This window comes from Sus scrofa, chromosome 13 (assembly GCF_000003025.6).
Source record: "Sus scrofa isolate TJ Tabasco breed Duroc chromosome 13, Sscrofa11.1, whole genome shotgun sequence".
Lineage (NCBI taxonomy): Eukaryota > Metazoa > Chordata > Mammalia > Artiodactyla > Suidae > Sus > Sus scrofa.
The window spans coordinates 45,952,880-45,979,360 of record NC_010455.5 but is presented as its reverse complement, the minus strand read 5'-3'; the positions used below and the strand labels follow the sequence as shown (position 1 = coordinate 45,979,360).

The following is a 26,481-nucleotide window of genomic DNA, read 5'->3' as shown; positions in this document are numbered from 1 at the left end:
TCTGTCAAGTGACATGGCTATTTTCAAAGATTTCAGGTACTTAAGAGCCTACCCTCACTGACACCTTAATTTCCATTCCTTTCATGAAGAATTAACCTCTACAACAATTGAGAATAATGCATTGTTCCTTCCAAGCTTGGCTAGTTCTAGACGCATGAGGAAAGGAGTTGTGCACATGTGAGAAGGCTCCTGGGGTCAGAAGGCCCAAGGCCTCACCTGTATTGATGATTCTATGCTGCTTCGCACAGAGAGACTTGTCACATCCCAGTGCCCTTGGGTAAGGTGGGCCGGTCTTAAGTTTTTACAGATGGCCTTGGGGGGAATTCGTCCACCATTCTCACAGCTGATTTGAATCCTCCTCTGACCACCCAGATTCTCCCCTCTTCCTCACCAGCAGTCTACAGGCACATAGTCCAGTGAAAGACCCTGAAGTTTAGAACAAACTGTCCAACAGAACTTTCTGGAATGATGGAAAGCTTCTATTCTGCAATGTTCAATCCAGTAGCTTCTGGTCTTATGTGGCTTTTGAGATTGGAAAACATGGCAAGTGTGACTGGGGAAGTGAATTTTTACTTTTTTTTTTTTTTTTTTTTTTTTTTTGTCTTTTGTCTTTTTGTCTTTTGTTGTTGTTGTTGCTATTTCTTGGGCCGCTCCCGCGGCATATGGAGGTTCCCAGGCTAGGGGTTGAATCGGAGCTGTAGCCACCGGCCTACGCCAGAGGCACAGCAACGCAGGATCCGAGCCGCGTCTGCAACCTACACCACAGCTCACGGCAACGCCGGATCGTTAACCCACTGAGCAAGGGCAGGGACCGAACCCGCAACCTCATGGTTCCTAGTCGGATTCGTTAACCACTGCGCCACGACGGGAACTCCGAATTTTTACTTTTAATAAATTTAAATAGTATATACTCTGATATGGGACTTGCGAGTCGCCATATTGGACAGGGCAGCTGTGGAAGCTGCCAGATGCAAGTGTGAGGAGAATCATAGGCCTGGATGTCTGGGTGGGGCAGAACATCACCCCCCCCCCACCTTTTCTCCTCCCCCTCCCCTTAGATTGCAATGTGAGCAAGAAATAAACAGCTCTTTGGATTGGCCTGTGAGAGTTACTGTTTGACCAGCTGGGGCTGCCATGACTAATACAGACACATGTCTTGGCAACCACCTTTATGAAGAAAGGACAATTCAGTCTCCTGCTCATCTATTTCACAAGCTTAAGGAATGCTGGCAGCCTCTGCTGAGGTCTCATTTTCAGCCTAGTCTGTGGCATTGATTATCCTGTATAAAAGATGAAAGAGGTGGCTTTGTGGGCCAGTGAGTAGTCTCACTTAGCCATTTGGTCATACTGACTCCAGCTCTAAGCTAAGTACCAAGGTTCGATTCTGTTCAGAACTAAGTTCCAACTTTTTTTTTTTTTTTTTTTTTTTACAACTGCTTTAAACTGTGAATGTCCTGTACGCGACAGAGAAAGGGCCATCTGGTTTGATGATTTTTTGGCTTGAGGAAGAGAACACGAAAGACAAGTATAAGCTTTAATACTCAAGAGATCCGATTCTTTGCTGAAGAGGAAATGAACTCCATGTCTGGGAGAATTCCGCCAGGAAAGGGCCAAACAGATTGTGCTCTCTGGAGGGTTCTCAATGGTGCCGTGAACACCATTCTTAACACTCCTTTTGGTCATTTTCACGGTGAAACAATGACTCACCCCTGGAGCAGGACTGCTGGACTCAATTTCTCTGGTCTCCTCAGAGAGAGGATCTAGCAAGTTCTAGTGCAAAGCCAGAAGGGCTAGGAATGCAGGAGCCATTCCACCTGATTTGTGTACCAGCCTGTTTCTGGAAGAAGCACCCTGACACATGTTTTATCATAAAAGGAACCAACTTTGGAATCACATGGATCTCTGCCACCCACAATCCCAATTCTATCACTTAACTGACTTGGACAAACAAGGTCACTTCTCTGAGCTTTGTTTTATTTCATTTCAGGATAATAATAATAAACTGACTTCACAGAGCTGCAACGGGGATAAAATGACCCTGTGTCTATGGCAGCATTTAGGACTGGGCCTATGGGGGGACTGAAGGCTTGGAGCACATAATTCTAGTCCTGGCACATGAGGGAGCAGCTTCAGGGTGGGTCTGTAATGAGGATGTGGGTTTCTGTCCCAATTAGAACACTGTTTCTCAAACTCCAGTGTGCATTCATACCATCTGGGGATCTTGTTTAAGCGCAAATTCTGAGTTAGCAGGATTATATAAGTAAAGGGAGTTCTAAGGTAGTCATTTCAAGGCTGACATCACCTTTGAAGAGCTAGGAAAACAAAGGTACTTTTCTTCCCCTGTCACCCACATAGAAGAAATGTATCGTCTGCTTCAGATGGGGAGGAGGGGGAAGTGTTGGATCAGGATGACATATAGTCAGCAGACAGGGGGGGAAATCTAGGCAGATGAGTATAGAAATCATGGAAAAAGAAATGGCTTAGAGGTTTTCAATCCTGGCTGGACTTTCACCTCACCTGGAGAGCTTTCCAACTCTCCATTTTCAAGTCTCACCCAGGAACATGGATTTAATTGACTGGGATGGGGCCAGACAGGCCATATTAAAGCCATTAACCCCTCAGGTGATTCTTGTGTGCACTCAGGGTTGAGAACTTCTGAGCTAGACAAGAAGCAGCTTTCCCAGTTGAAAAGAATCAGTCATCTTTATCAAGATTCTAGATCAGGTTTGGTTTGGGGGCTGGTAATTTAGGGGGAAAAAGCCTCATGAAAATTGCAAGTAAAAGAAGCTAATAGGTTGAAACCTTGAAAAACCTGATCCATTTGATTAAGTTGTTAGAAGAACACTCAATCTCTTGTTGCCGAAACGATAACTTAGCTCAGAGTATTTGAAGGCATTTGTTTGTTTGTTGAGAAACCAAAGGTAATGGGAGATGTGAAATCCATGCCTTTATTTTTTCTTTTTTTTTTTTGAACTGGAGCTTCTTTTGGATTCATTAACATTGTGGATTTGATGGTCCTCTGTGTTTACAGAGGCTATTGAATGATTCTCACTGGAACACAGAAGCCTTCTTGGCTGCAGTCATCAATGAAGGCCCCAATTCGGTGGTTTCTCCTTTGAGGTGCCCTGAGCCCAGCAAACATGCTCCAACACCCTCTGACCATGATCATAATTGGTGTTGCTGTGATTGAGTTTAAGCTCTCGAAATCCAGGGGTGGGCTGCCTTACTGTCACCAAAAGCCAGCTCAGAGCTGGTGTTTTGCCAGCCTTGAACACAAAGCTCAGCCCCATTCCGGGATCTCAGCATACGATGTATGTATCTGCCAATATTGTGGTTTTACGGAAGATTCCTTATGCCTCGGGGCAGTGGCCACGTCAGGCACTGTACAACATTCCCCTTGAACAGACCCCCTGGGCACTTCTCTCTCCCTCTTCCTGGGAAGCCTTCGCACACAGCCAATAAGGAGAGGCTCCTCCACCCACCTCCCCCTTCCAAACTTTTAGAACTTTGGAGCAGAGTTTGGCTCTGTCATATCTGCACCACACTTTGCTACCAAGCCAAACTTGGCCCACTTGCCTGCATGCAATAAAGCTCATCTACTGACACTAGGCTGAGCTGAAGGAAGGGGCAGCATTTATTGCAGCATTTATTGAAGGGTTTCAGGGAAAGGTTTTTAAAGACTGGGTGAGGGAGTGGAGGCTGTGGAATGCATGATCTGCTCTTGGACATTTCTCTGATTGGTTGGTGGTGAGGTCATCAGTGTTAACTTCAACCTTCTGGTTCCAACAAGTCTGGGGTCTCTCTGCTTGCAGGCAGCATACGGTGAACTTCTTTCACCTGCAGGGGGTTTTGGTGTCTGCCAAACAGCTGAAAGGTCATGGCTCAGAATATATCTATAGCCCTTGAGGAAGAACTAAAGATCTTTGATTTTGTTTAATAGCTAAATTATTATTTTATCTTGCATGACTGTTTTCCTTTCTGCATTTTCTCACTTCTTTGATTAAATGTATTCTTTGGAAATCAGGGAAGAGCTGGAGGCTAAAGTTTTCTACAGACAAGAGGCAGACAGAGAACATGGGGTGGGGGATCTTTCATGGGAAGGCCCCATTGGGTCCTGATGGGTTACAACTTGACTACCTGTTTCTAGGCAGAGCAAACACAAGGCCCTCTAGAAACCCAGACCTGCCCTCTTTAAGGATTTGTTATCAGCTGTTACCTGGATGCTGAGCAGTTTATTCTGAGCACTGCTTCTGGGAGGAAGAAAAAAGCATGGGGGGTGTGCAAATCACAGCCATTGCCTGAGGCACTGCAGAGGCAATGGTTCTGCTTTGTGATTGCTCCTTGGAATCACAGGGGGAGTCCTTAAAATGTTGATGCCTGGGCTGCATACCCTGAGATTCTGATTTAATTGGCCCAGGGTGTGGGCTGTGCATTGGGATTCTTAAGAGTTCCCCAAGTCATTCCTAGCACTCTGCCAAGTTTGAGACACTCTGTACAAACTGGTTAGTGCTAAAGAGGAAGTGAAAAGGACAACCAAGGTTCTTAGCTTATAAGAGCTATTGCTTTGTCCTGATTGCTGACCCTTTTAGTCTTGTTTTGAGTGTTTTAATTCCTTATAAGTGAGCTCTCCAACTCCCACCATTAGAAAAACTGTGTATAAACCTAGACAGTTTTAGAACCCCTTGAATTCATTCATTCTTTCTTTTCTTTTTCCTTTCGTGTGTGTGTGTGTGTGTGTTTAGGGCCACACCGGGGGCATGTGCAAGTTCCAGGCTATGGTTCAAATCAGAGCTGTAGCCGCCACCCTATGCCACAGCAACACCAGATGCAAGATGCATCTGTGACCTACACCACAGCTCACAGCAACACTGGATCCTTAACCCACTGAATGAAGCCAGGGATCAAACCTGCATACTCATGGATACTAGTCAGATTTGTTTCTGCTGAGCCACGATGGGAACCCCCCTTAAATTCTGTGTCTCGGTGAGACAAACAGGCCATTAAATATGAGGTGGAGTGGGAAGAGGGGGGACTAGACTTTATTTTTGAGTTAGGGTTGAGGAAAATGCCAGCTCCTTATGTCAAACTAATACCGTCATTTGCAGAATGCTTTTCAAGCAACAGACAAGGATGGCAGAAATGGGTACCAGGTACCCTTCTGTCTCCTTTTCATGATTTCTCTTCACATGGCAGAAGGCACTGCAGGAAGATGATACAACCTGAGAGCTGAGGTAAAGGGGCAGCCTTGAGAAGTGAGGTGTGGGAAGAGAGACTGGGAATAAGTGGAAAGAAACGTGGTCAAGGGAAGGATGTCCACTCAACTTCCTAAATACGCTGGACCTTCGAGTGCACCTGTGTGTAAATTAAAAGGCCCCCTTGGATGCATCCACCTCCCACCCCAGGCAGGTGAGGAACCCTGAATGCTTAGTGTGTGGATGTGTGAGTGGGAGAGAATGTGCTTTAATAGAAAGTGATTCCAAAGGGCAGGAACAGATGGTGAAAACCTGGGATAACAAAGCTGGGCTTTATTCTTTCTGGAACCATCTCTCTTAACAGCACAAAGTGTTAAGCTGATCACACTACCTCAGTGAGTGTGTTTCCTCTTCTGACCTTCCTGCTGGTCTCAGGTTTCCAATGTGATATTTATGAATGTACTCTGTAAACAGTAGATGTCTGCCTAAGGGCACAGGACTGTCTAACGAGTCAGCTTTGCATCTTTGTGCTTTTATTATTTTTTTTTTCTCTTTTTACAGCCAGACCTGAGGCATATGGAAGTTTCCAGACCAGGTGTCCAATTGGAGCTGAAGCTACAGTTGCAGCCTATACTGGATCCTTAACCCACTGAGCAAAGGCCAGGGATCGAACCCACATTCTCATGGAGACTATGTTGGGTCCTTAACCCACTGAGTCACAATAGGAACTCCATCTTTGTGGTTTTATAAAGGATCTAGGAAAACCAGGCACACAGAATTATAAACCCTCACTGCATGGTCAAAGGGAGTGTCAGAGGAAGGGAAAACAAAAATAGATTTTTCTTTTATTTCCAAAGACATATATGTCATGGGTAAAAAACTTAGAAAATTGGAAAGACATAAAACTTGAAATTCCTCCTTCTGAAAGAATAATGGTATTTGTCTCATAAAATAATTATTTGTACATATTTAAAATCCATTATAATTTCAAATTTAAAAGATTCCTAAATTCAAAACTACAATGTTTCTTGCAGAAACAAAGTTTGAAAAAAGAAAAAAAAATCATCTATATCCTACCACTCAGGACCTCCTAATCATCTAGAACTCTAAAAACTTATGTAATTATTTACCTATTTTATATTTTTACCTGTATTATGCAAGGAATGCATGCTCATTTTGTAAAAGTTAGGTGAGGAAAAGGGACACTATTAAATCACTTGAAACTCAAACCTTAAAACAATCGATCACAATCTATAGTATTTTTTGTTACAGTTTTTGGATCTTTCAATATTGGAATATGTGTATTTTTGAAAGCATAGCAAGTATCCAGGCTCTTCTGTAAATGCAAAATCTTATTGCTAAGTTGTAACCCAAACAATGTTCATACACATTTCCCCATGTCCTGCAACTTCATTCTTAATGTCTGGGTAGAATTCCATTAGAAGGATGCACTTTTATTTAACAGGTCACCTAATGTTAAGTATTTCATTCATTTGCAATTTTTCCTTTTCCTCTTAGCAACAAGACTGCCATGACTCTCCTTTAACCACCTATTTGTGGGGTTTTTTTTGTTGTTGTTGTTCATTTTTGTCTTTTCTAGGGCCGTACCTGCAGCATATGGAGGTTCCCAGGCTAGGGGTCTAATTGGAACTACAGCTGCTGGCCTGTGCCAGAGCCACAGCAACGCAGGATCTGAGCTGTGCCTGCAACCTATACCACAGCTCACGGCAATACCAGATCCTTAACCCACAACCTCATGGTTCCTAGTCGAATTTGTTAACCACTGAGCCACAACAGGAACTCTGGTAACTTAATTTTTAAGATAAGCTGGGGCAATGTCTCTGTAGAATCCTAAGGTTTTTCAAAGAGAAGGATGTAGACTGCTCAGTGTCATTTTATCATTTCAAATATTTTTACTTAAAGCATATTAAAATACATTTATGAGTGTAAGATGATTTAATGCCCTATGAAATATTTAGCTCTCCAACACTGTCCCTGTATTCCAGTTCTCTCCTGATTTAATTTTTTCTGATGGTATATGTCAGTTTCATGCTCCTACAGAGAAAATGTGTAGACTACAGACATATGTGCATTGGGAAGAAAGAGGAAGGTCTCCTATCATCCCACTACTGAGAGAGAAACTGCCCTTTGTTCACCTCCATCCCCTCCCTCACCATGCATGATTTTACACAGTCTTTTTCAAAATACTCATTGTAGACTTTTCATTAGAAGGGCGCTTTGGGAGTTCCCATTGTGGCTCAGCAGAAACAAATCTGACTGGTGTGCATGAGGATGCAGGTTGGATCCCTGGCCTCGTTTAGTGGGTTAAGGATCCAGTGTTGCCATGAGCTGTGGTGTAGTTCACAGAGGCAGCTCAGATCTGATGTGGCTGTGGCTGTGGCGTAGGCCAGTGGCTATAGCTCTGATTCAACCCCTAGCCTGGGAAACTCCATATGCCTCAGTTGCGGCCCTAAAAAGAAAAAAAGAAAGTACTGTGTGGATACATCCCTGAGGTTTCCTGCAGGTGTGTAGAAACAGGGCATCAGCGGCTTCACCTGGCTTAAGAAAAAAAAAAAAGGAGTTCTCATTGTGGTTCAGGGATAATGAATCCAGATGTGGGTTTGATCCCTGGTCCTTGCTCCGTGGGTTAAGGATGTGGCATTGCTTTGGCTGTGGTATAGGCTGGCAGCTGCACCTCCAATTCAATCCTTAGCCTGGGAACTTCTATACATATGCCATGGGTGCAGCCCTAAAAACGAAAAAAAAAAAAAAAAAAAAAAAAAGCAAAACCCCAAACCCTCTCAAAAATGGATTAAAGACCTAAATATAAGATTGGATACTATAAACCTCATAGAGGAAAATATAGACTGAACACTCTCTGACATAAACCACAACAATATCTTCTCAGATCTTCTAGAGTAATGGCAATAAAAAAAAAAAAAAAAGAAAGAAAGAAAAAGAAAAAAAATATAAAAGCCAAAATACAGAAGACCAGTACATACAGGCCAAGGGAAGGGGTGATAAACAGCTCCTTGCTACACTTGATATAGATTTGATGTTAAAAGACTTCAGGCAACAAAGGCCCAGTTCTCCATCTAGATAAATAAGTGTACATTTCTAACTGAAAAAATGAACACATATTCATGCTAAGAAATATATGTAAAAGGCAAAAAGAAAAAAAAAAACCACATCATTTCACCATCCATTTCAAGGTTCTGTGTATTTCTTTCCAATTCCTTGATACATCTATCTTAAGACTAGCTAAAGCCTAGCAGCTGTATACTGGTTTTGTTTTTCTGCTTTATATTATAGTGAAGGCATCTGCCCATGTCAATAGTCATGGATGAGGATTTCTTCAAGTTCTATGAGTCACTGCATTGCCTTGAGAGATGAGGAAGGAACATAAATCAAAGATGTCTATGAAGGGCCCATGCAGTGATAAAGCAGAATAAAACTGTCTATGGTTTCCCTATGGCTGACAGAAATACCTTTTTCTTCCTGGGTTACTACTAAGCTTCATCTTCCTAAGCAAGATTAAAATGGTTGCTGAATAGATAAGTAAGATAGTACCCCACATAAGCGAGCCTCAAGTGTGAATAAGCCCAGGGAAAATTGTCTCAGGCTCTGAAGAAATAGATCAGCCACAATGAGATGCTTTTGTGGCAGGTGGGGGGGGGTGGCGGACAATCTTTACGACCCCCCTTTGTGACGTGGGATTGTGTCTTGTGCACTTGGCTGGTTCAGTCAAGCATATGGAGACCACTTATATCTTGTTTCCTCTTTGATCAAGAAACAAAAGTTAAGGCCCAGGAACCCTTAAACCGTGTTCTCCATGGCACTGCTGCTGTTGCCTCCTTCACCACCCAGGTGCAAGAAGTGGGGCAGGGCCATACCACTGGCCCTTGGGTTTTTTTCCAGGGAATTCGAAAAAAAGATGCTGCTTCCTCTAGTTACAGATCATGCCCTCCATTCGTTAGCAACTTGGAATGCACGAGTTTTGCTACTGACCTTGGCTAAACATCTTTGTAATTAAAATACAAATCGGTAATAACCATAGTGTGAACACTGCCCTCCCTGGCCTGCTTGTGCCAGTTACAAAGCCATGTGCAGTGCAGTGCTAAGCTGGGTGTGTGGTAGTCCTACTGAGAAGGTCAGGTGGGCATTCTGGGCTTGGGACTGATTATAACTGGGGTTTGAATTGCTAACACTCCCTGCCCCCACCCTAGCCAAAGCAACAGCCTTCTATTTAGTTATTTAATAAATGGGAAGCATTTGCAATGAGTCAGACCCTGCGCTAGGCCTGGCCCAGTGAGAAGATGAATGGATGATGGCATTTGCCCTCTGTAAGCATACCCTCCACTGGTGATGGTGGGCCTTGGATAAATAGAAAAATGCCATATGGGGGAGTCTGCCCTTTAGGTAACTGAATTTTGGAGCATTTTTCCCAGGGTTAGGATTAGGGTGAGCTGAGTCAGGCAGGGATGTGTAAGTGTAAGGTAGGATCCTATCTTTAAAATGATGTTCTATTCATCTTTTTTTGCATTAATTTTGATTTTTTAATTATCGCACAAAAATCTTGATGACTGAGTTTGTTGGAGCCGCTATAAATTTTACACCCGAGGCGAAGACCTCACTTGCTTCACCCTAGCTCTGGCCTGGAACTCAAATCAAGCCTTGCCCTTGGGGCATTGAAGATCATCAAATAATACATACTCACACACGGGGTGTTGAAACTGTGTCATCCTATTGTTTTGGACTGGCCTTTCCACACATTTGCTCATAACTCCAGCCAAGCAGCTTCTCTTCACTCAAGTTCATTGTCTCAACAGGAATAATACTAAGTCAGGAGGATTATCTATTTGACAATGATAAATGTCTTCTTTTGATAAATATTTATGGGGTACCTACTATGTGCAGGCGTTGTTATAGGCTCTGGAGCTACTGAGACAAATAAGACAAGCTTGAGTGAGGGCAAATAAGTAAACAAGATCATTTCAGTGTATGCTGCATGCCCTTTGAGGGAGTGTGAGAGATGTTACAATAGGTCAGGAAAGTTCTCTCAAGGGAACTAGTATTTGAGCTTGAAACATCAATGCTAAATGGACACCATGGCTTGCATTTTTTTTTTTTTTTTGGCAGTTAATCTTTAATGAGCCCTTGGTTCCTGTTATAACATATATAACAACTGTTAGGTGTCTCAATTCATCTCTCTCAACAATGCTGTGAGGTTAGGACTCTGGTTACTTTTTTTTATTGATAAGGAGACAGAAGCGCAAAGAAGTCCATTAATTTGGGAAGATTACTGACTAGCAAGTGGAGGAAAAAGAATGGGCACGTAGGCGCTGGGGCTTCAAAGTTTGCAGTCAAGATTCAGCAGTTACTTAATGAGCATCTGCTGTATCCCAGGTTCCACAGAAGTAGATGAAGCCATTTTTCATCGCCTTTCTCCTCCTTATTTACCAACACTCAGCAAAATACTAAATAGATTCCATGCATGGTTCAAACTTTTAAAACAGTCCATTTTGGGGGTGATGGGAACGGGCGGAAATGTGCACTAAAACGAGGTGAACTGTACTGTATGTGAATTATATTTTAATTAAAGCAACAACAACAAAAAACCATCCCAACCCTCATCCCTCCACCTCCGCCCCCTATCCCAGCTCCAGCTGCAGGGCCTTCAAGTGCGGCGAGGTGAGGGAAGAGCTTTTGGGGAAGGGCCCAGGTGAGGGCAGGGAGTTAGCCCCGGTGGGCCAGTCGGGAAGCAGGGAAGGAGAGAAAAACGGTTCAGCTGGGCGCTAGGGAGGGATGGGAAGGGCCCGTGGACCGCGGGGCGAACCCGGGGAGGGCGGGGGGATGCCGGGAGAGAGGGAGGGACCTGCGGGCGGGAGGGCGAGAGGCACCGGCAAGGGAGGAGGGGGAGGCGTGCGCTCCGGAGCCAGCCCGGGGCTGCGAGGCGGATACAGGCCACCGGCTGCCGGGGGTGCCCGCCCAGGCGACCCGCCCTCGCGGCCGCGGTACAGACGGACCGACGGACGGCGCGGCGTGCAGAAGGCGCCCGGCCATGTTCAGCCGGAGCTCCCGGAAAAGACTCTCCAGCCGCTCGGTGAGTGTCCCCCGCCCGAGCGGGGCCGATCCCGGGTATCCCGGGGCCCTCGCAAGCACCCCTGCCCAGGCTTTCTCCGCCGGGCTGACCGCGCACCTGTGGCCCCAGGTAAGCCGACCCCGCGGGCGGGGGTGCGGTCCCAGCTCTCGGGTGCGCTCTGAAGGCACAGAAGGGGTTAAGTCTGATTCCCCACTCCCAGCGAGAGCCAACCGCGAGCCGTGACCCTAAATGTCAGTCTGGGGGCGTCCCGGGAAGCCTCTTCCATTGCCCCTTCCCTTAATGCAGATTGGGATCCCAGCAGCCAGGCTCCAGCGTCCAACCTCTTGGAGCTCTAGCCGCAGACTTGACTTTGGGGCTGTCTTTTGGGGTGTTCTGTTCTGCCTCTTCCCAGGAGCAAGAGTCTGGTCCAAGGCGAGCGAGCAACGGTCGCTTCTTGGGGACTCTGGGGAGCAGAAAGGTCCTGCTTTTGTTTCTTAGAAACCCGTGACTAAGGTGTCTGGGGGAGACAAAGCCCCAGCCAGGGCCATTTCTTGGTGGCTTAGTGCCCACATCAGAGGCAGGCTTCCTAGGTCCGCAGAGCCTTCCGCAGGCGGAGACCACCCCTGGGGCACCGGCGGCGCCCCGCCCCAAGTCTCCCAATTCAGAGAGGAGCTTCAGAGTCAGATCAGAGGAGGTCGGGTGGGAGAGGCAGGCCGTCCTGCCTGGGACCTCAGGTGGGGCTTTGCAGGGAGCCCCGTGGTGGAAACATGCTTATTTTGTCTTTTTGTTTTGAAGTTGACCGGACCGGGGCGGATTGAGAGAGGCCAGCCATGTAACGCCTGTGGTGATCAGTGCCCTGGGTTCGCCCTGCATAAATGGAGGTAGGACGCCTTATAACAGATTCCTAAAGACATCACTGCAGGGTGTAATTATACATATGTGTCTGCCGTGTACATATATGTATAATTACATTGAAGCATTATAATGTACACTGAAGCATTTTTCACCTTTTAAATTGACTTGGGAGTCCCATGGAAAAAATGCAAAGGCTGTTCCTTTAAGACTGAGACTACATCTGCTACAAATATTGGAGGTGGAAGTGGTGGCCAGACATTGAGGATGCAGGAGAGCACAGCTGAGGCTGCATTTCCCTGATGGGAGAGTTTTGGGTCCCTTGCACCCGCCCACAGTCTGTGTATCTAAGTCGCTGGGTCCCAGATGATTCGACTTAGGCACGACAGTTTTTCCAAATGCCGTAGTACAGCATGTGTAGGATTCCAGGGACTAGCTGGTGTTTTCCAATTGTGTTTTTAATTCAACCCCTGTAACTCTGGGTCCCAACCGCAAATCCACCACTGCCCGCCTGTGCTGTGTCAACCCTCTTCGGTGGCCAGATGTTTCTTATTAATGTGCCGTGAATGTTGACTTCCAGGCAGCTCCAGCCTGGATTGGAATGATTATGTTTGGGAGACAAGAGATCTGGGTGCCCTCCCAGTACATCTGGCTGCTGGGGCTCTGGCTGGGAAAAGTTAGGGTGCAATCTCTCTGTTGGGTGATGTAAAGAGAAGAGAATGGATCCTTCTTGGCAAGTTCATGAAAAGGAAAGATGGTGACAGTAGAAATTTGAGCAACATTGTAACCAGTTCTCTCTTTGCTTAACACATCTTCCTCCCCCGCCCTTTGCCCCTTTGAAGAGAGCTGTTTCTGGATACTAGGGAGAAAAGCCTGCTTTGATTTGGTTTTGTTTTCCTCCTCTGTGAGTGTGGTCTCTCCTTTCTCCCAGTTGGTCATGTGTGCTGGGCACCCAGTTATAAGGAAACTCCCAACTGGCTCCTTCAGAAATTAAATGCTTTTGTTCCTGCCTCTGATGGGTCTGGCAGCCTCTTTGCCTTTGTTTCAGGGCACTGAGCGCAGCCCTTATGGCTCCCGAGCATTTAATAACTTCTGTGTCAGAAGCAAGGCCGAGCGACCTTATAAATATGTAATGGGCAGACATAGGCATCCATCAGTCCTGCTGATGTTGTAGCCCAAATGGTGTGCCCTGGGCTGCCCCCTCATATATCCCAAATGTGAAAGTGATGATATATGGGAATAGGTATAGAAGGCTTACTTTGTTCACCAAATCCACTATAACAGACAGCACTGCTGCTTACTTTCTGTTTCATCCATCTTGTGTTCTAATGAGGGTGGGGGAGGCAGAGTGATGAACAGGAGAGTGGTTTCCAGCTCCTTCGAAACTCTGGAGCCTTTGGGTCAACTTGTGACCAGAGTTCTGTGGGGCAGTGATACATTGAAGGGGTCTAGCCAGGCTCCCATCCTTTTGGTCTGTGTGACCTCTGACCTCCAGCCAATCACTTTTCTTAGTTCTCAGTTCCCCTATTCCATTAAATGGGCATAATAATGGTATGTACAGCACCGATTAAATGAGGTATTGAAAACACGTGTTTGCCCCACACCAGGCACAAAGTAAGTATTAGGTACTTTTGTCAACTATTTTTAGCTGTTTCTCAACTGTTGTCCCTGGAAGAAGCATAGACGAGAAGCTGCTGGGTATCCCGGTCCCTTGAGACTGTGATGACCACAGCTTCTTGGAGAACCTTAAGCCCTTTTAACCCAGCTGATTTTGTGAGGGGAAAACAAGTGTTTTATTTTCAGCCCATTATGAAGCCTTTCTTTGGGAAAGAGGAGCCTTTCATGAAGCTGAGATGGGTTTTCATGCCAAAGCAGTTTCCCCACTAGCAGCAGAGAAGCTTCCATGAATGGGGTTTTTATGGCCTTTCCACTCATTGCTGGAAAGGAAGCTCCTTGCTTTTGTCCTTCTCCTTGCTTTTCCCTCATGGGCATACTTTGGGGTGACCTTTTGGAGAAGAGGGACAATCACTTCCAGGTTAGAGCACAATATTCTTTTTTGGCAGTTGGAAAGCCACTGTATGCTCTCTTTGCTCTGCTCTGACTGGGGGACCATGAGCCCCTGGAAGGGACAGTTGTGTGGGTAGTAGGAAAAGCCAGCCTGACACAAGATGAAAGGCTGGCTTTGGTCTTTTTCAGGGAGAGTAATTTCCTTTACCCCAGAGTCCCAAGACACCACTTGTGGGTCTCCCCTGTCTCTGCTTCTACTTGGTCCCCCTTCAGGCCATTATCCACACAGCAGGCATCTCCCCAAAGCAGCACAGAGATGTGCTGCTGCCTCCAATAGGCAGGCACTGAAGTTCTAGGAAGGAAGCGCCTTGTAAACAAACTTTGCTTCCCTTGCTGCTGTGCCGGAGGGAGCTGGGCCTTTGAAGTCTAGTGGGAGTGGGGCCCTGGTCTTGCCCTGGTTTTGCCAAAGCCGTGTGACCTTAGGCAAAAGACTCGTGCTCCCTGAGTTTGATTTTCCTCAGTCTTCATGCGGGGAGCGCTCCACTGAACAAATATTTGAGGGCCTGCTTCGTGCCAGGCGCTCTGCTGGTGCTGGGGATAGAGCAAAGAACAAAACAGACAGGATTTCTGCCCCACATTCAACACATAATTACATTTTAGATAAGGTGGTCCGGAGAGGACCCTCTGAGGAGGTGACATTTGCACAGAGACCAAAATGAAGCGAGGGAGGAGGAGGACTGGCAGAATCACCATCTCGCGGGAGCTTGTTAGAAATGCATAGTCTCAGGCCCAGCCCTAGACTAACTGAATCTGACTTTAGGGGCTTAACCAAGATCCCCAGCTGATTTGTGTATGTGGCAAAGATTGAGGAGTGCAGAGTGACAGCACCTGGCACTGGGCAAGCCAGATCATTCCCTGAACCCTGGGTCTTGTATGTATGAGGAAAGATGCCTGATGTTCTGTGCAAGTCTGTTGTGTTTTCCTAGTGATTTTCCTGAGGGATCATCCACTGTTTTCATTTTTGTTTTTTAAATTTTATGGCCATACCCATGGCATATGGAAGTTCCCTGGCCAGGGATTGAATTCAAGCCTCAGGGTTGCAACCTCCAGCAGATCTTTGGCAATGTCCCATCCTTTAACTCACTTCACCAGGGCTGGGAACTGAACCCACGCCTCTGCAGAAACTCAAGCTGCTGCAGTCAGGTTCTTAACCCACTGTGCCACAGTGAGAACTCCTCTGCCCCTGTTTTTGTTGTCACCCACAACCTTTAGGTGGCAAACAATGAGCATTTTTAGGATCATTAAAAAAGAAAAAACTCCTAGACCTGCAAGAAGTTCCATGTCTTGGAGAAGAGAGGGCTCAAAACTGTCAGACCGAGCTCTCCCTTCCACCTGATCTAGGACAGCTGGGGAGCGAAGACGGGCACTGCTCCCTCCAGATGACCTGGCCCCAAAGAAGCAGCCCCTCAAGACAGTCTAGGGCAAACCCTGCAGTGGCCGGGCTGCCAAGGGAGTTCTCATTAAGCAGAAGATTAAGGTGTCTTTGTGGACTGTGGCCAGAAGAAAATCATTAATAACCAGGCACTTAGTGCTATGAGACAGCTTTCTGAGGGGGAGTTAATTAGACTCGCATGTTTGTACCCAGTTTGAGTAAGGAAGGGAAAAGAGCCATTTTTACCATAAAGATTTGCCCTTTGAATGTCTTGGCACTGAGGAATTAAGGTAGGAATAAACACACCAAAGCTACATCATCAGTGACAAAGGCGAGTGCTTTCTCAGTCCAGAGCTGTGTCTACACATTTTATGTATGTTTCTGTTTCATCCTCACTGAACCCTATGAGGTAGATGTGATGATTTTCCTGATGAGGAAACTGAGGCTTGGAGAGGTTCCATAGTGGACCCAAGGTCTCCTGGCTACTGAGAATGAAGCTAGGATTTGGCTGTAAAACCCAGGCTCATTTCCCTGTGACTCCCTCCCTCTTGTTAGCTTTTCTCCAAGGCTGAGGTCACAAACCAGAGGCTCTCTGGTCACATACAGTCTGCAGATGGAGATTGGTCTGCAGTGTGTGTTGAAAGGGGGGGCTTTCTCTAATACTAAAATCTAGGTTTCTCACTTCTTTTGAAGAATCTAAAATGTTGTAACATGGGGTAGACTTTCCTACATGGCAGTAATTGGTGGTGGTCTCCCTTTAGGTGGGTGCAACCTTGGCTCACCCAAGTCACCAACATTCCAGTTGCAATCAGAGACCTCCTCAAATACTTAAGTGACCTGTCAGGTCCTAAAAGTCAATGGAGTTTGCCAGTCCTGAATGAGCATTCTCATTTCTCCAAAAATGCTATTAAAAAATAGTAAGCTTTTATCATTTTAGCTACCATTTTTTGTGTGTATGTGCTTTTTAGGATTGTACCCACGACATGTGGAGGTTCCCAGGTTAGGGGCTGAATCAGAGCTATAGCTGCCGGCCTACACCAAAGCCACAGCAACGCCGGATCCAAGCCACATCTGCGACCTACACCACAGCTCATGGCAATGCCAGATTCTTAACCCACTGAGCGAGGCCAGATCGAACCCACATCCTCATGGATCCTAGTCCAGCTCGTTAACCACTGAGCCATGAAGGGAACTCCCCTTAGCTACCATTTTTAAAGTATTGACAATACCAGGCAAGTATTTTACATCCTTCCAATCTTTCACCTGCAATAGTCCTTGGAGACAGGTGCAATTATTTATACCTATTCTGATAGATGAGGAAAATCAGTCTCAGAGAGGTTAAGCAACTTAGCAAAGGTCCTATAGCCCCCTAGTCAGTGGTATTCCAACCTTGTCTGTCTTCAGAATCCCCTGTTCTGGACCAGGGCTTCTCACACTTAGCTGGCATATGAATCACCAGGGGATCTTGTTCAAAGGCAGATTCAGATTCAAAGGTTTGAGGGCAGGGGACTAAGATGCTGCACTGTTAATAAGCTCCAAGGTGATGCTGATGCTGCTGGTCCAGAGACCATATTTTGAGTAGGGCTTGGCAAACTAGGTCCTACAGGCCAAATCAGACCTTTCACCTGCTTTGTGTGATTTGTAAGCCATATGTGGGTTTAACGGTTTTAATGGTTGGGAGAAAAATCAAAAGAACATTATTTCATGACACATGTAAATTCTGTGAAATTTATATTTCAGTGCCCATAAATTGTTAGGTGAACAAAGTCACACCTATTTGTTTACATATTGTCTATGGCTCTTGTTGAGCCACAACAATAGAGACAAATGCTTGAGACGCAGAATACATGGTTTACAAAGCCCAAAACATTTACCATCTGTCCATTAACAGAAAATGCTAAATACCCCTATCAAGGGGAATATACAAGTAGCTTCTCTTAGTTTTAGAAGAAAGGAATCTGAGAACCTTTTGGATCAGGGCTGGAGGAAACATCCTCTCCAGCCTGGAGGAGAAGGTGGCTAAAATCAAAGGCAACCAAAGAAACAGGGAACAGACTAAAGCCATTTCTAAAGGGCATGTGGAGATGAGGCTTGCAAGACCAGATCAATGAACCGCCAGTGGATTCTAAGCTCCTTGTAATCCCTTTAACATTTCAGCTTTGCTGATAAATGTAGATTTGACTCTCGCATTAAAAGGCGGGCTTTCAGAACAAGCCTCCTGGAGTTGCACTTTCATGAAGGACTGACAGGGGAGGCCCAGAGCAGTGGTACCCTTGTGAAGTCCTCTTAATTATGCAGAGCGGTTAGTCTGCCGATACTGGCCGCCTTTCCAGGCAGAATGCTTGGGCTCTGAGCAGCCACTCTGAAGCAGCGTTCACTGGGTCAGCCAAGACTGTGCCTTGAAAAGCATCTTTCCCTAGTTGTCCTGGTAATTGTGTTGATTGATGACTGAGATGGTAATTTGGGGTGAGGCTGAGCCTGGTTTCCTTTAGTGGGTTGTGATTTGGCTAAGAAATGGGTTCCCACCGATTATTTTGCTTGAGGAGGAAAAACACTCTGTCTCAGTCAACTGATGTGCCAAGAAAAAGGGAAAAAATGGAGATGGAGAGTATGTCTGTGTGTGTACATGTGCATGCACACAAGACAGGCTTGGACTCCTCTAGGTAGGAAAAGATACTTAGCAACTGAGAAATACTGGTTGGCTCACTTTGCTTAGGTCATTGACATTTGATAATATGCCTCATAGAAGCTGAAACACCTCAGTAGGGATTTTCTTTTGAGGAAATATGTAAGTTCATCCCAGTGTATCTGTATTACCTCTGATTTTGAACCAAGACGTAGCTATTATAAAAGATTGAAAAATAGCCCACTCATATACACACATACATACATTAAAAAAGATACATAGCAGGAGTTCCCATCTTGGCTCAGTGGTAACAAACCTGACTAGTATTCATGAGGACATGGGTTCGATCCCTGACCTTACTCAGTGGGTTAAGGATCCAGTGTTGCTGTGAGCTGTGGTGTGGGTGGCAGAAGTGGCTCAGATCCTGAGTTGCTGTGGCATAGGCTGGCAGCTGCAGCTCCCATTCAACCCCTAGCCTGGGAGCTTCCATGTGCTGAGGGGGGTGGCCCTAAAAAGACAACAAAAACAAAAACAAAAACAAAAAACATAGCAGAGAGAGGAAAACCCTTAACCTTACCTTCCAGAGAAGAGGGCAGCAAATCACAGCCAGCAGGACCAACTCCTCCTGCTACCTGCTTTGGTATAATCTAAATAGCTAAGGGTAGTTGTCACATTTTTAAATGGTTGCCGAAACCAAAGAAGATTAATGTTTTGTGGCATATAAAACTTACATAAAATTTAAATAAAATTTGAATGGAACACATGCCTGTTCATTTAGTGTCATCTAGGGCAGCTTTTCCAATTGTGGACTTGAGTAGTTGAGACAACCCTCGTGGTCCCCAAACCTGAAAGTGTTTACCAGCTGACTGGGCTATATACGGAAACAGTTTACTCAACCCACAGCCAGAGAGAGTTGTTGCTTATGGCTTGGTGTTTATTTCCTCAGATTCATTCAAATTATTATTTATTAATGAGATTTTATAGAAAATAGATGTTCCACATAGGGTCTTTCATAGCTTTTTCATACTTAGAAATACTTTTTGGATATCTTCGTATGTCAGCCTAACAAGGGCAAAAAGATCTAATGTATTTATTAGCTTTTAGAATCCAGCATGTGGGTTATTATTGAATGAAAGTTTTTCTATTCATGGCCACTTTGCCTGTTTTTCCTTGTTCTTTACTATATAGTATATGACAGTAGCTTTTTTTTTCTTCGTGTCTTTTTTTTTAGGGCACCCGCAGCATATGGAAGTTGCAAGGTTAGGGGTCGAATTGGAGCCACAGCTGCCGGCTTGCACCACAGCCACATGGGATCTGAGCCACATCTGCAATCTATACCACAGATCTAGGCACGCTGGATCCTTAACCCACTGAATGAGGCCAGGGGCTGAACCTGTGTCCTCATGAATACTAGTCGGGTTCACTACCACTGAGCCACAATGGGAACTCCCAACAATAGCTTTTCTTACACTGCAACATGCATTTGGGGAGCTCTTGTCAAATTGTCCTCCAAAGAGAGGATGCCAACCTCCAGCCTGACTCTCTGAAAAACCGGTGTATATTAGTGTGTTTTCTTTGGGCTGAAACATTAAAACATCTCAGCTTGTGGAGCAACTTGGGGATGAATCCTTCTTTAATCACCCTGAGGGACAGCTAGGACCTGGTGAATAGTGAGAAAACACAGGGCATCCATGTTGTTCTTCTTTTTTTTTCCAAATACACTTGGTCTTTAATTCCCAAAGTGATAGCCACATTCTGTTGAGAGGTTGTCATTCATCCTTATCCTTCTGTTGTTGAAGGCAGGGGGTTGGGGAGGGGGGGAGCTGAGGGGCATCTAATGAATGTGTTATTTTTCAGTCTCCTGGTTCAAAAAGCTGGAAGATTATCCTTTAACTCTGTGATTAATGAGTATCCCAGAGGAAATTCCCAGTGAACCGAGGGAGCATTTCCTAAAGGGAATGGATCCCAGATCAGTAAGCATTTTGAGATCAAAAGGATCATACCTGCCTTGGATATGGGAGAGCCATGGAGGTTGATCTCTGGGATGAAATGTGTTTTGCCAGGCAGTATTGTAAAATTTCTCCAAAGCTTGTAAGGACTTCTTTGGGAACATTCTAGCTGAGTGGTTAAAGACACAGGCTTTGAAGAAATTTTGCTAGCCCTGTGGTCTTGGTTCTGCCTCTTAGGGGCTGAGAATCCTTAGGAAAGTGGCTTAACCTTTCTGAGCTTTTCTTCATTTTCTCAATCTGCAATGTGGAAATAATATTAGTTACTACAATAAGGTTGTCTTGTGAGGTTATTGTAAGGGTCAAATGGGATAATGTGCCTCGTTGGGCATGGTGTGTAGTGTGGGCTCCATATACCTTTGGGAGAAGGCTTGATGGAAATGGGGTTGAATAAGGAGCAAGAAGACCTGGGTTCATAGCCCCGATATTGTAGGTTATATGACAGAGAACAAGTCACTTCCCCACCGTGAGCCACAGCTTCCATGAATTAAATAGGGGTCATGATTTTTGTCTTAGGGACTGGGCTCAGAAGAGATAGCACGGAGAACCCCCTTATGTGAGGATTTAAGATCTGGGTTTTTTTTTGTTTTGTTTTGTTTTTGGTGTTTGTTTGTTTTTCTGTTTTGTTTTGGCTTTTTTAGGGCCATACCTGTGGCATATGGAAGATCCCAGGCTAGGGGTCAAATCACAGCTGTAGTTCTGGGCCCACACCACAACCACAGCAATACTAGATCTGAGCTGTATCTGTAACCTACACCACAGCTTATGGCTATGCCGCATCCTTAACCCACTGAGTGAGGCCAGGGATCGAACCCGCATCCTCATGGATACTAGTCGGTTTGTTTCTGCTGAGCCACAATGGGAACTCCTGAGGATTTAAGACGTAAAGGAGTAAGATCTCATGATAGAGTAGCAGGTTGATATGGCCCATCACCCTGGAAACACAGACCGTTCAGTTGAAATGGAGTTTAGAAGAACTGGACTCTATATCCTCAGTTTCTTGACTTAAATGAAGTATGCATATGATGTTGGTAAAAACAATTTTTGCAGACTGTAACAGGAAGACAGCATTTAAACTCTGCCCCTGGTAGTGAGTATATTTTAAAAAGGAGCTTTTTGTGTGCCTTCTGTCCATAAAAATTCATGTCCAAGATGAAAACCACACATCATCAAGACAGTGCTTAATTCATTTACAAGCCTGCTTCGTGTGAGTTTTTGTGGCACTCCAGCGTGCCATCCAGAACACTTCCATATACATGAACACCAGTCCTTAAGCAGAAGCTCCCTTTTGTAAGGCATGAGACAGCAAGGATATTTCTACAATATTTGGACCTAAGATCATACCCTGGGAACTCCTAAGATCTGGACTGCACCTATGTTTTGTTGACACTGTACAGGATTTTAAGTTTTCATTAGTTGCCAACCTTTGGTATTTGGTATACGAATTCAGATTTAAGATTTTCCCTGGAATAATGAAAATACAATGAAAATTAGGAAAATTTCTGGCAACTCCTAATCCTTTCTTCCTTTTCGCTAGAACACACACGTTCAGCTTTTTCCACAGTCCTCACCATTTCCTACTCTTCACAGCTGGCCCGCCTCACCCATTTAGATTCCTGGCTGGCCACTACAGTCATCTGATGATGTGACTGCTGGTTTGAAGAAGTGAGGGAGGGAATGTGCACTTCTGGAAGGATGATAGGAATGGTGAATCAGAATAGAGACTCTTGGTGGGAACAACTGTGCCAAGCAAGTCCTCTAAGCAGCTAAATCCTTCCTATCCCCGAGAAGCTCTTGGAAAGGAACTGATGTGATTGAGGACCTGCTGTGTGCTTGGCTTCTTTCATGTATCACCTCTTGTCATCCTCAGAACGATTTTCTGAGGCCTGTATTTTATCTTCTAATTTTTAAATCTGAAAAAAACAAAACAGAACAAACAAACAAAAAAAAAAAAACGAGAGCCCAGGGAAGTTAGGTAACGTGCCCCACCCGGATCACACAGCTACTAGGTAGTAGAGCCAGAATTTGAATCCAGATCTTTAGGGCTTGAGATCACAAATTCTGTTTTTGGTTTTTGTTTTCCTTTTTCTTTTTAGGGTCGCATCTGCAGCATATGGATGTTCCCAGGCTAGGGGTCAAATTGGAGCCACAGCTGCCAGCCTACACCACAACCACAGTAATGCTGGATCTGAGTTGCATCTGTGACCTACACCACAGCTTGTGGCAGTGCTGGATCCTTGACCAACAGAGCAAGGCAACCAGAATCTTCATGGACGCTATGTTGAGTTCTAAACCCACTGAGACACCACATGAACTCCAAGATCGAAAATTCTTTAACCAAGAGTGATAAGCTCTGTCATTTTGACCCTCCTGGTGTAAATATCAAATGATACCTTGGCAAAAACAGAATCTTACATTGTTAAGAGTTCCCATAGTGGCTTGGCAATAATGAACCCGACTGGTATCCATGAGGATGCATGTTTGATCGCTGGCCTGGTTCAGTGGGTTAAGGATCTGGCATTGCCATGAGCTGTGGTATAGGTCACAGACGTGACTGGGGATCCTGTGTTGCTGTGGTTGTGGTGGAGACCAGCAGCTGCAGCTCTGATTCAACCCCTAGCCTGGAACTTCCGTATGCCGTGGTGTGGCCTTTTAAAACAAAACAAAACAAAAAACATATCTTACATTCTCACTGGCCTGGGTTTGAGATGGAATTGTTAGCTGAAGAACCTTGGGCTAGTTGGCTTATTTGACACTGTGGTCTTAAAGGTGAGACTCCTATAATATTAGATGGTGTGATGGTGCATTTATCGGGGTGTCTGAAAGGTGACAAATTGAATTAAATATAATGCAATTTCCAGTGAGAGGCTACTTGCAATCTTCTCATCAGATCTGCATACATTAAAGGGGTCTCCATTCAGCTTGTTTACAGCTTTGGTGTTAACGTGGAGGGCTCTGGGGAGTTGGTGAAAGCAGGAGTGGTGGGAGTGAAAGGCACAGCAGCGGGAGATTCTTCAAAATGCTATTTGCATGTTACCTTCCTTCCCAGAGTTGAGGAAGGGAGTTTATAGTGCATTCCTTCAGCAGCCAAGTTGAAGTCCAAACAAGCTAAAAATAAACAAGGTGGTCGTTATCCAGTCATTGCACCTAGGTTTTTGAACCTCTGCTCCCTAATGCTTTACCAGTTCTGACACCATGTTGCAGAGAGAGCAGAGCCAAGCACATTTGACTGTCAGAAGGCATTTAATGAGAGCGTTATCTGACTTTATGTTTGGTGAACTACTTGGTGATGCAGAAACTGTCTTCACAATTCTTTAAAACTGACTCATTATGTGTACACATAACACCCTGAGCGGGTCCTCTAAGTTTGCATGCTGAGGAGTTAGGCCTCTGGGGGACTTATTAAAAGGAATGCAGGTGTTTTCTTTCTTCAATGACACTATGAAATTACTCCAATAATATAATTCTCCAAGTCTTTTGTTCCATAGTCAGGCACCGAGGAGCACTCCTGTCATTTGCATCCTTGATGACTTGGCCTTTGGAGCTTCTCCAGTGACTTACGGAGTTGTTTGTAAATCAAAATGACAGGCTGCTCTCATTTTTATGAAGCCAAAAAGCTGGAGATGGTAGATAACTGGGGAGCCTCTCTGTCAACTCGGGTCTGGACTATTCGGAGCTCCATGGGTGGACACATAAGTACATGTTCCTAGGTTCTGGGAGGTGGAACACTTTAGTAGATGAGTCTACCTGCTGGGGGTTTGGGATGATTTTGTTTTGTGATTTACAGTTTTTTAAATTTTGCATTGCTGTGGCATAGGCCAGCAGCTGTAGCTCCAATTAGACCCCTAGCCTAGGAACCTCCACATGCTGCCAGTGTGGCTTTAAAAAGCAGAAAAAAAAAAAACCAACAAAACAAACCAACAAACAAATTTTATCTTATTGAAGTATAGTTGATTTAGTGTTGGGTCAGCTTCTGCCATACAGTCATGTATATACACACACATTATTTTTCTCATACTATCTTCCATCATGGTCTATCCTAGGAAATTGATACAGTTCCCTGTGCTATACAGTAGGACTTCATTGCTTATCCGTTCTACATGTAATAGTTTGTATCTCCTGACACCAAACTCCCAGTCCTATTGTTGGATAAGGAGACAGTGTAGACAATTGGGAAAGTGCAACAAAATCAAATCATTTATTTTTGGTTTTTTCCATTCTTAAAAGTTTTATTGAAGCATAGTTGATGCACAATGCTGTGATAATTTCTGCTGTACAAAGTGATTCAGTTATCGTGTGTACACCGTGACTTTTTTCAGTCTTTTCTCAGATAGATGATCACAGAATGTTGGGTAGAGTTCTCTTAAGAATTAGGGTTGACACCATCACCTAGAGAGGAGTATGGACTTCTGAGCATTTGGGTGTGATGCCTTCTGGCCTGGTTTCTTTACGATCAAGGTTGGCATGGTTGTGTTCATTTTCTAGAGCTGCTGAAACAAATTCTGACAATCTGGGTGGCTTCAAACAATATGTATCCCCTGGCAGTTCTGAAGGCCGCTAGTCCTCAATCAAGGGGTCAGCGTGGCTGGTTCCCTCCAGTGGCTGTGAGGGAGAACCTGTCCCAGGACTGGCTTAGCTTCTGGGGACTCCAGGCAGTGCTTGGCCTTCTTGGTTACAGATGAGTCATTTCCATTGCAGCCTCTGTTACCACATGGTTTTCTCCCTCTGTGTGTCTGTCCCTTTCTCTTCTGAGAACTTGTCTTTGGGCCTAACCTTATCCTAATCAGGGTCCTTAACTACATCTACAGAGATCCTTTTCTAAATCGGGTAACATAGAGATTCCAGGTGGGTCTTTGAAAGGACCACTGTTCAACCCATTGTAGTAATTCTGGTAATGAAGTGACTATAGGCAGTTTTGCATTCTGAAGCAGTGTGTGCAGGTGGCGCTGGCTAAATGTGTTGATTTGTAAAACCACAGTGGTGAGGGAGGGCTTGGCCTTGACTTTGGGGCACTTTGTGTAGAATACGCTTTCCTTGTCTTTTCCAGGCCAGTTAAATATCTGTAACAGGAGGGCATTGCACAAGCTGCTCTTCGTGGATGGAACTCTGAGATGGAATTTGCTGCCCCTATTGATGAATTCAGCTGTCTGAATCAGTTGACCCCTGGGTCACCCTATGAAGTCCATCCATCTTCTTTGAGCTTTTGTTGGGCCTTGCCAGGGAGATGTATAGGAAATGAACTGGTAGTGTGAGGACAGTTATTTGTGGGAAGAGCTTTTGGCCTGAGGGCTTTTAAATTAATGTCTAGGTTACATAATTGATTCACTTTCAAAGGGGAAAAATGGGCTTCCTTAGAAAAGGAAATTCTTCATAATCCTAGAAATACGTCCCATATCCACAAAATCCTGTGGGAGCTGACTCTCTCGGCCCCACCCCACCGCCACCCCTTCCTCCACTTTTCTGTAAACACAATAGGAAAAAAATACGACATGAATTGTACTTCCTCATTCCCCAGTTTTTGTTAAATCCAGCATGAGTGAATCTAGGCTTTTCAGAATAAATTATGTGAAATAATGAAAACAAATTATGATTTTTTAAAAAAAATCATATGAGCTGTCATGAATTGAACATTTACAATGTGCCAGGGATATTATATTCTGAGCACATTTCTCGTATTCTTTTAATTCTTGAAACCCATTACAAGGTAAACAGTATTACTGAGAGGCTGCAAATGTGAGTTACTTTCGCAAGGTCATGCAGCAGCTTAGTACTCAAACCAAGGTTACACATTACAACCTTGACTATAGTTTGGGCTCTGAAGCACTGTATTATGTCCCTGGCTCTGGAGAGTTCTCAGAGAGTCGAAACAGTGGTTTTCATACTTTAATATTCAACAAAATCACCTAGTGGGCTGCTCCCCTCCCTGCTCAAAGTTTCCCATTTGTTAGATCTCAGTTAGAATTTACATGTATTAAATTAGGTGCTGCTGTTGCTGCTACTGGTCTAGGGGACAGAGTCTGAGAACCATTGGTCCACACCATAGCCCAGCACTCCAGCACTTAGTTGCATCAGGGAGACTTGACAAACAGGTTTAAATGACTGTCCAGGTGAGCAGTCCATACACTTCTTATCACAGAGTAGTGTAGATTGCTATTGCATGGTTGGTATTTTTTGATGTTGAGCTATATGAGCTGTTTATAGATGTTGGATATTAACTCCTTGTCACTATATATATATATAGTGGTCTTTTTAAGGTCTCAGGTGCGGCATATGGAAGTTTCTAG

At 44.8% G+C, this 26,481-nt stretch overlaps 1 protein-coding gene across 2 annotated transcripts in view; it reads left to right on the top strand.

Annotated features, from left to right (window-relative positions):
* PRICKLE2 (prickle planar cell polarity protein 2) overlaps nucleotides 11,066-26,481 on the top strand; it is a 347,924-nt gene continuing 332,508 nt past the window's right edge. The window contains exons 1-2 of one of the 2 annotated variants that reach the window (XM_021069189.1): nucleotides 11,066-11,295; nucleotides 12,070-12,155. In XM_021069189.1, coding sequence (XP_020924848.1) covers nucleotides 11,254-11,295; nucleotides 12,070-12,155 — 128 coding nt within the window. In that variant the 5' untranslated portion in view covers nucleotides 11,066-11,253. Of the gene's footprint in view, nucleotides 11,404-12,069; nucleotides 12,156-26,481 lie in introns of both variants that reach the window. The other variant, XM_021069188.1, reaches the window with a different exon arrangement.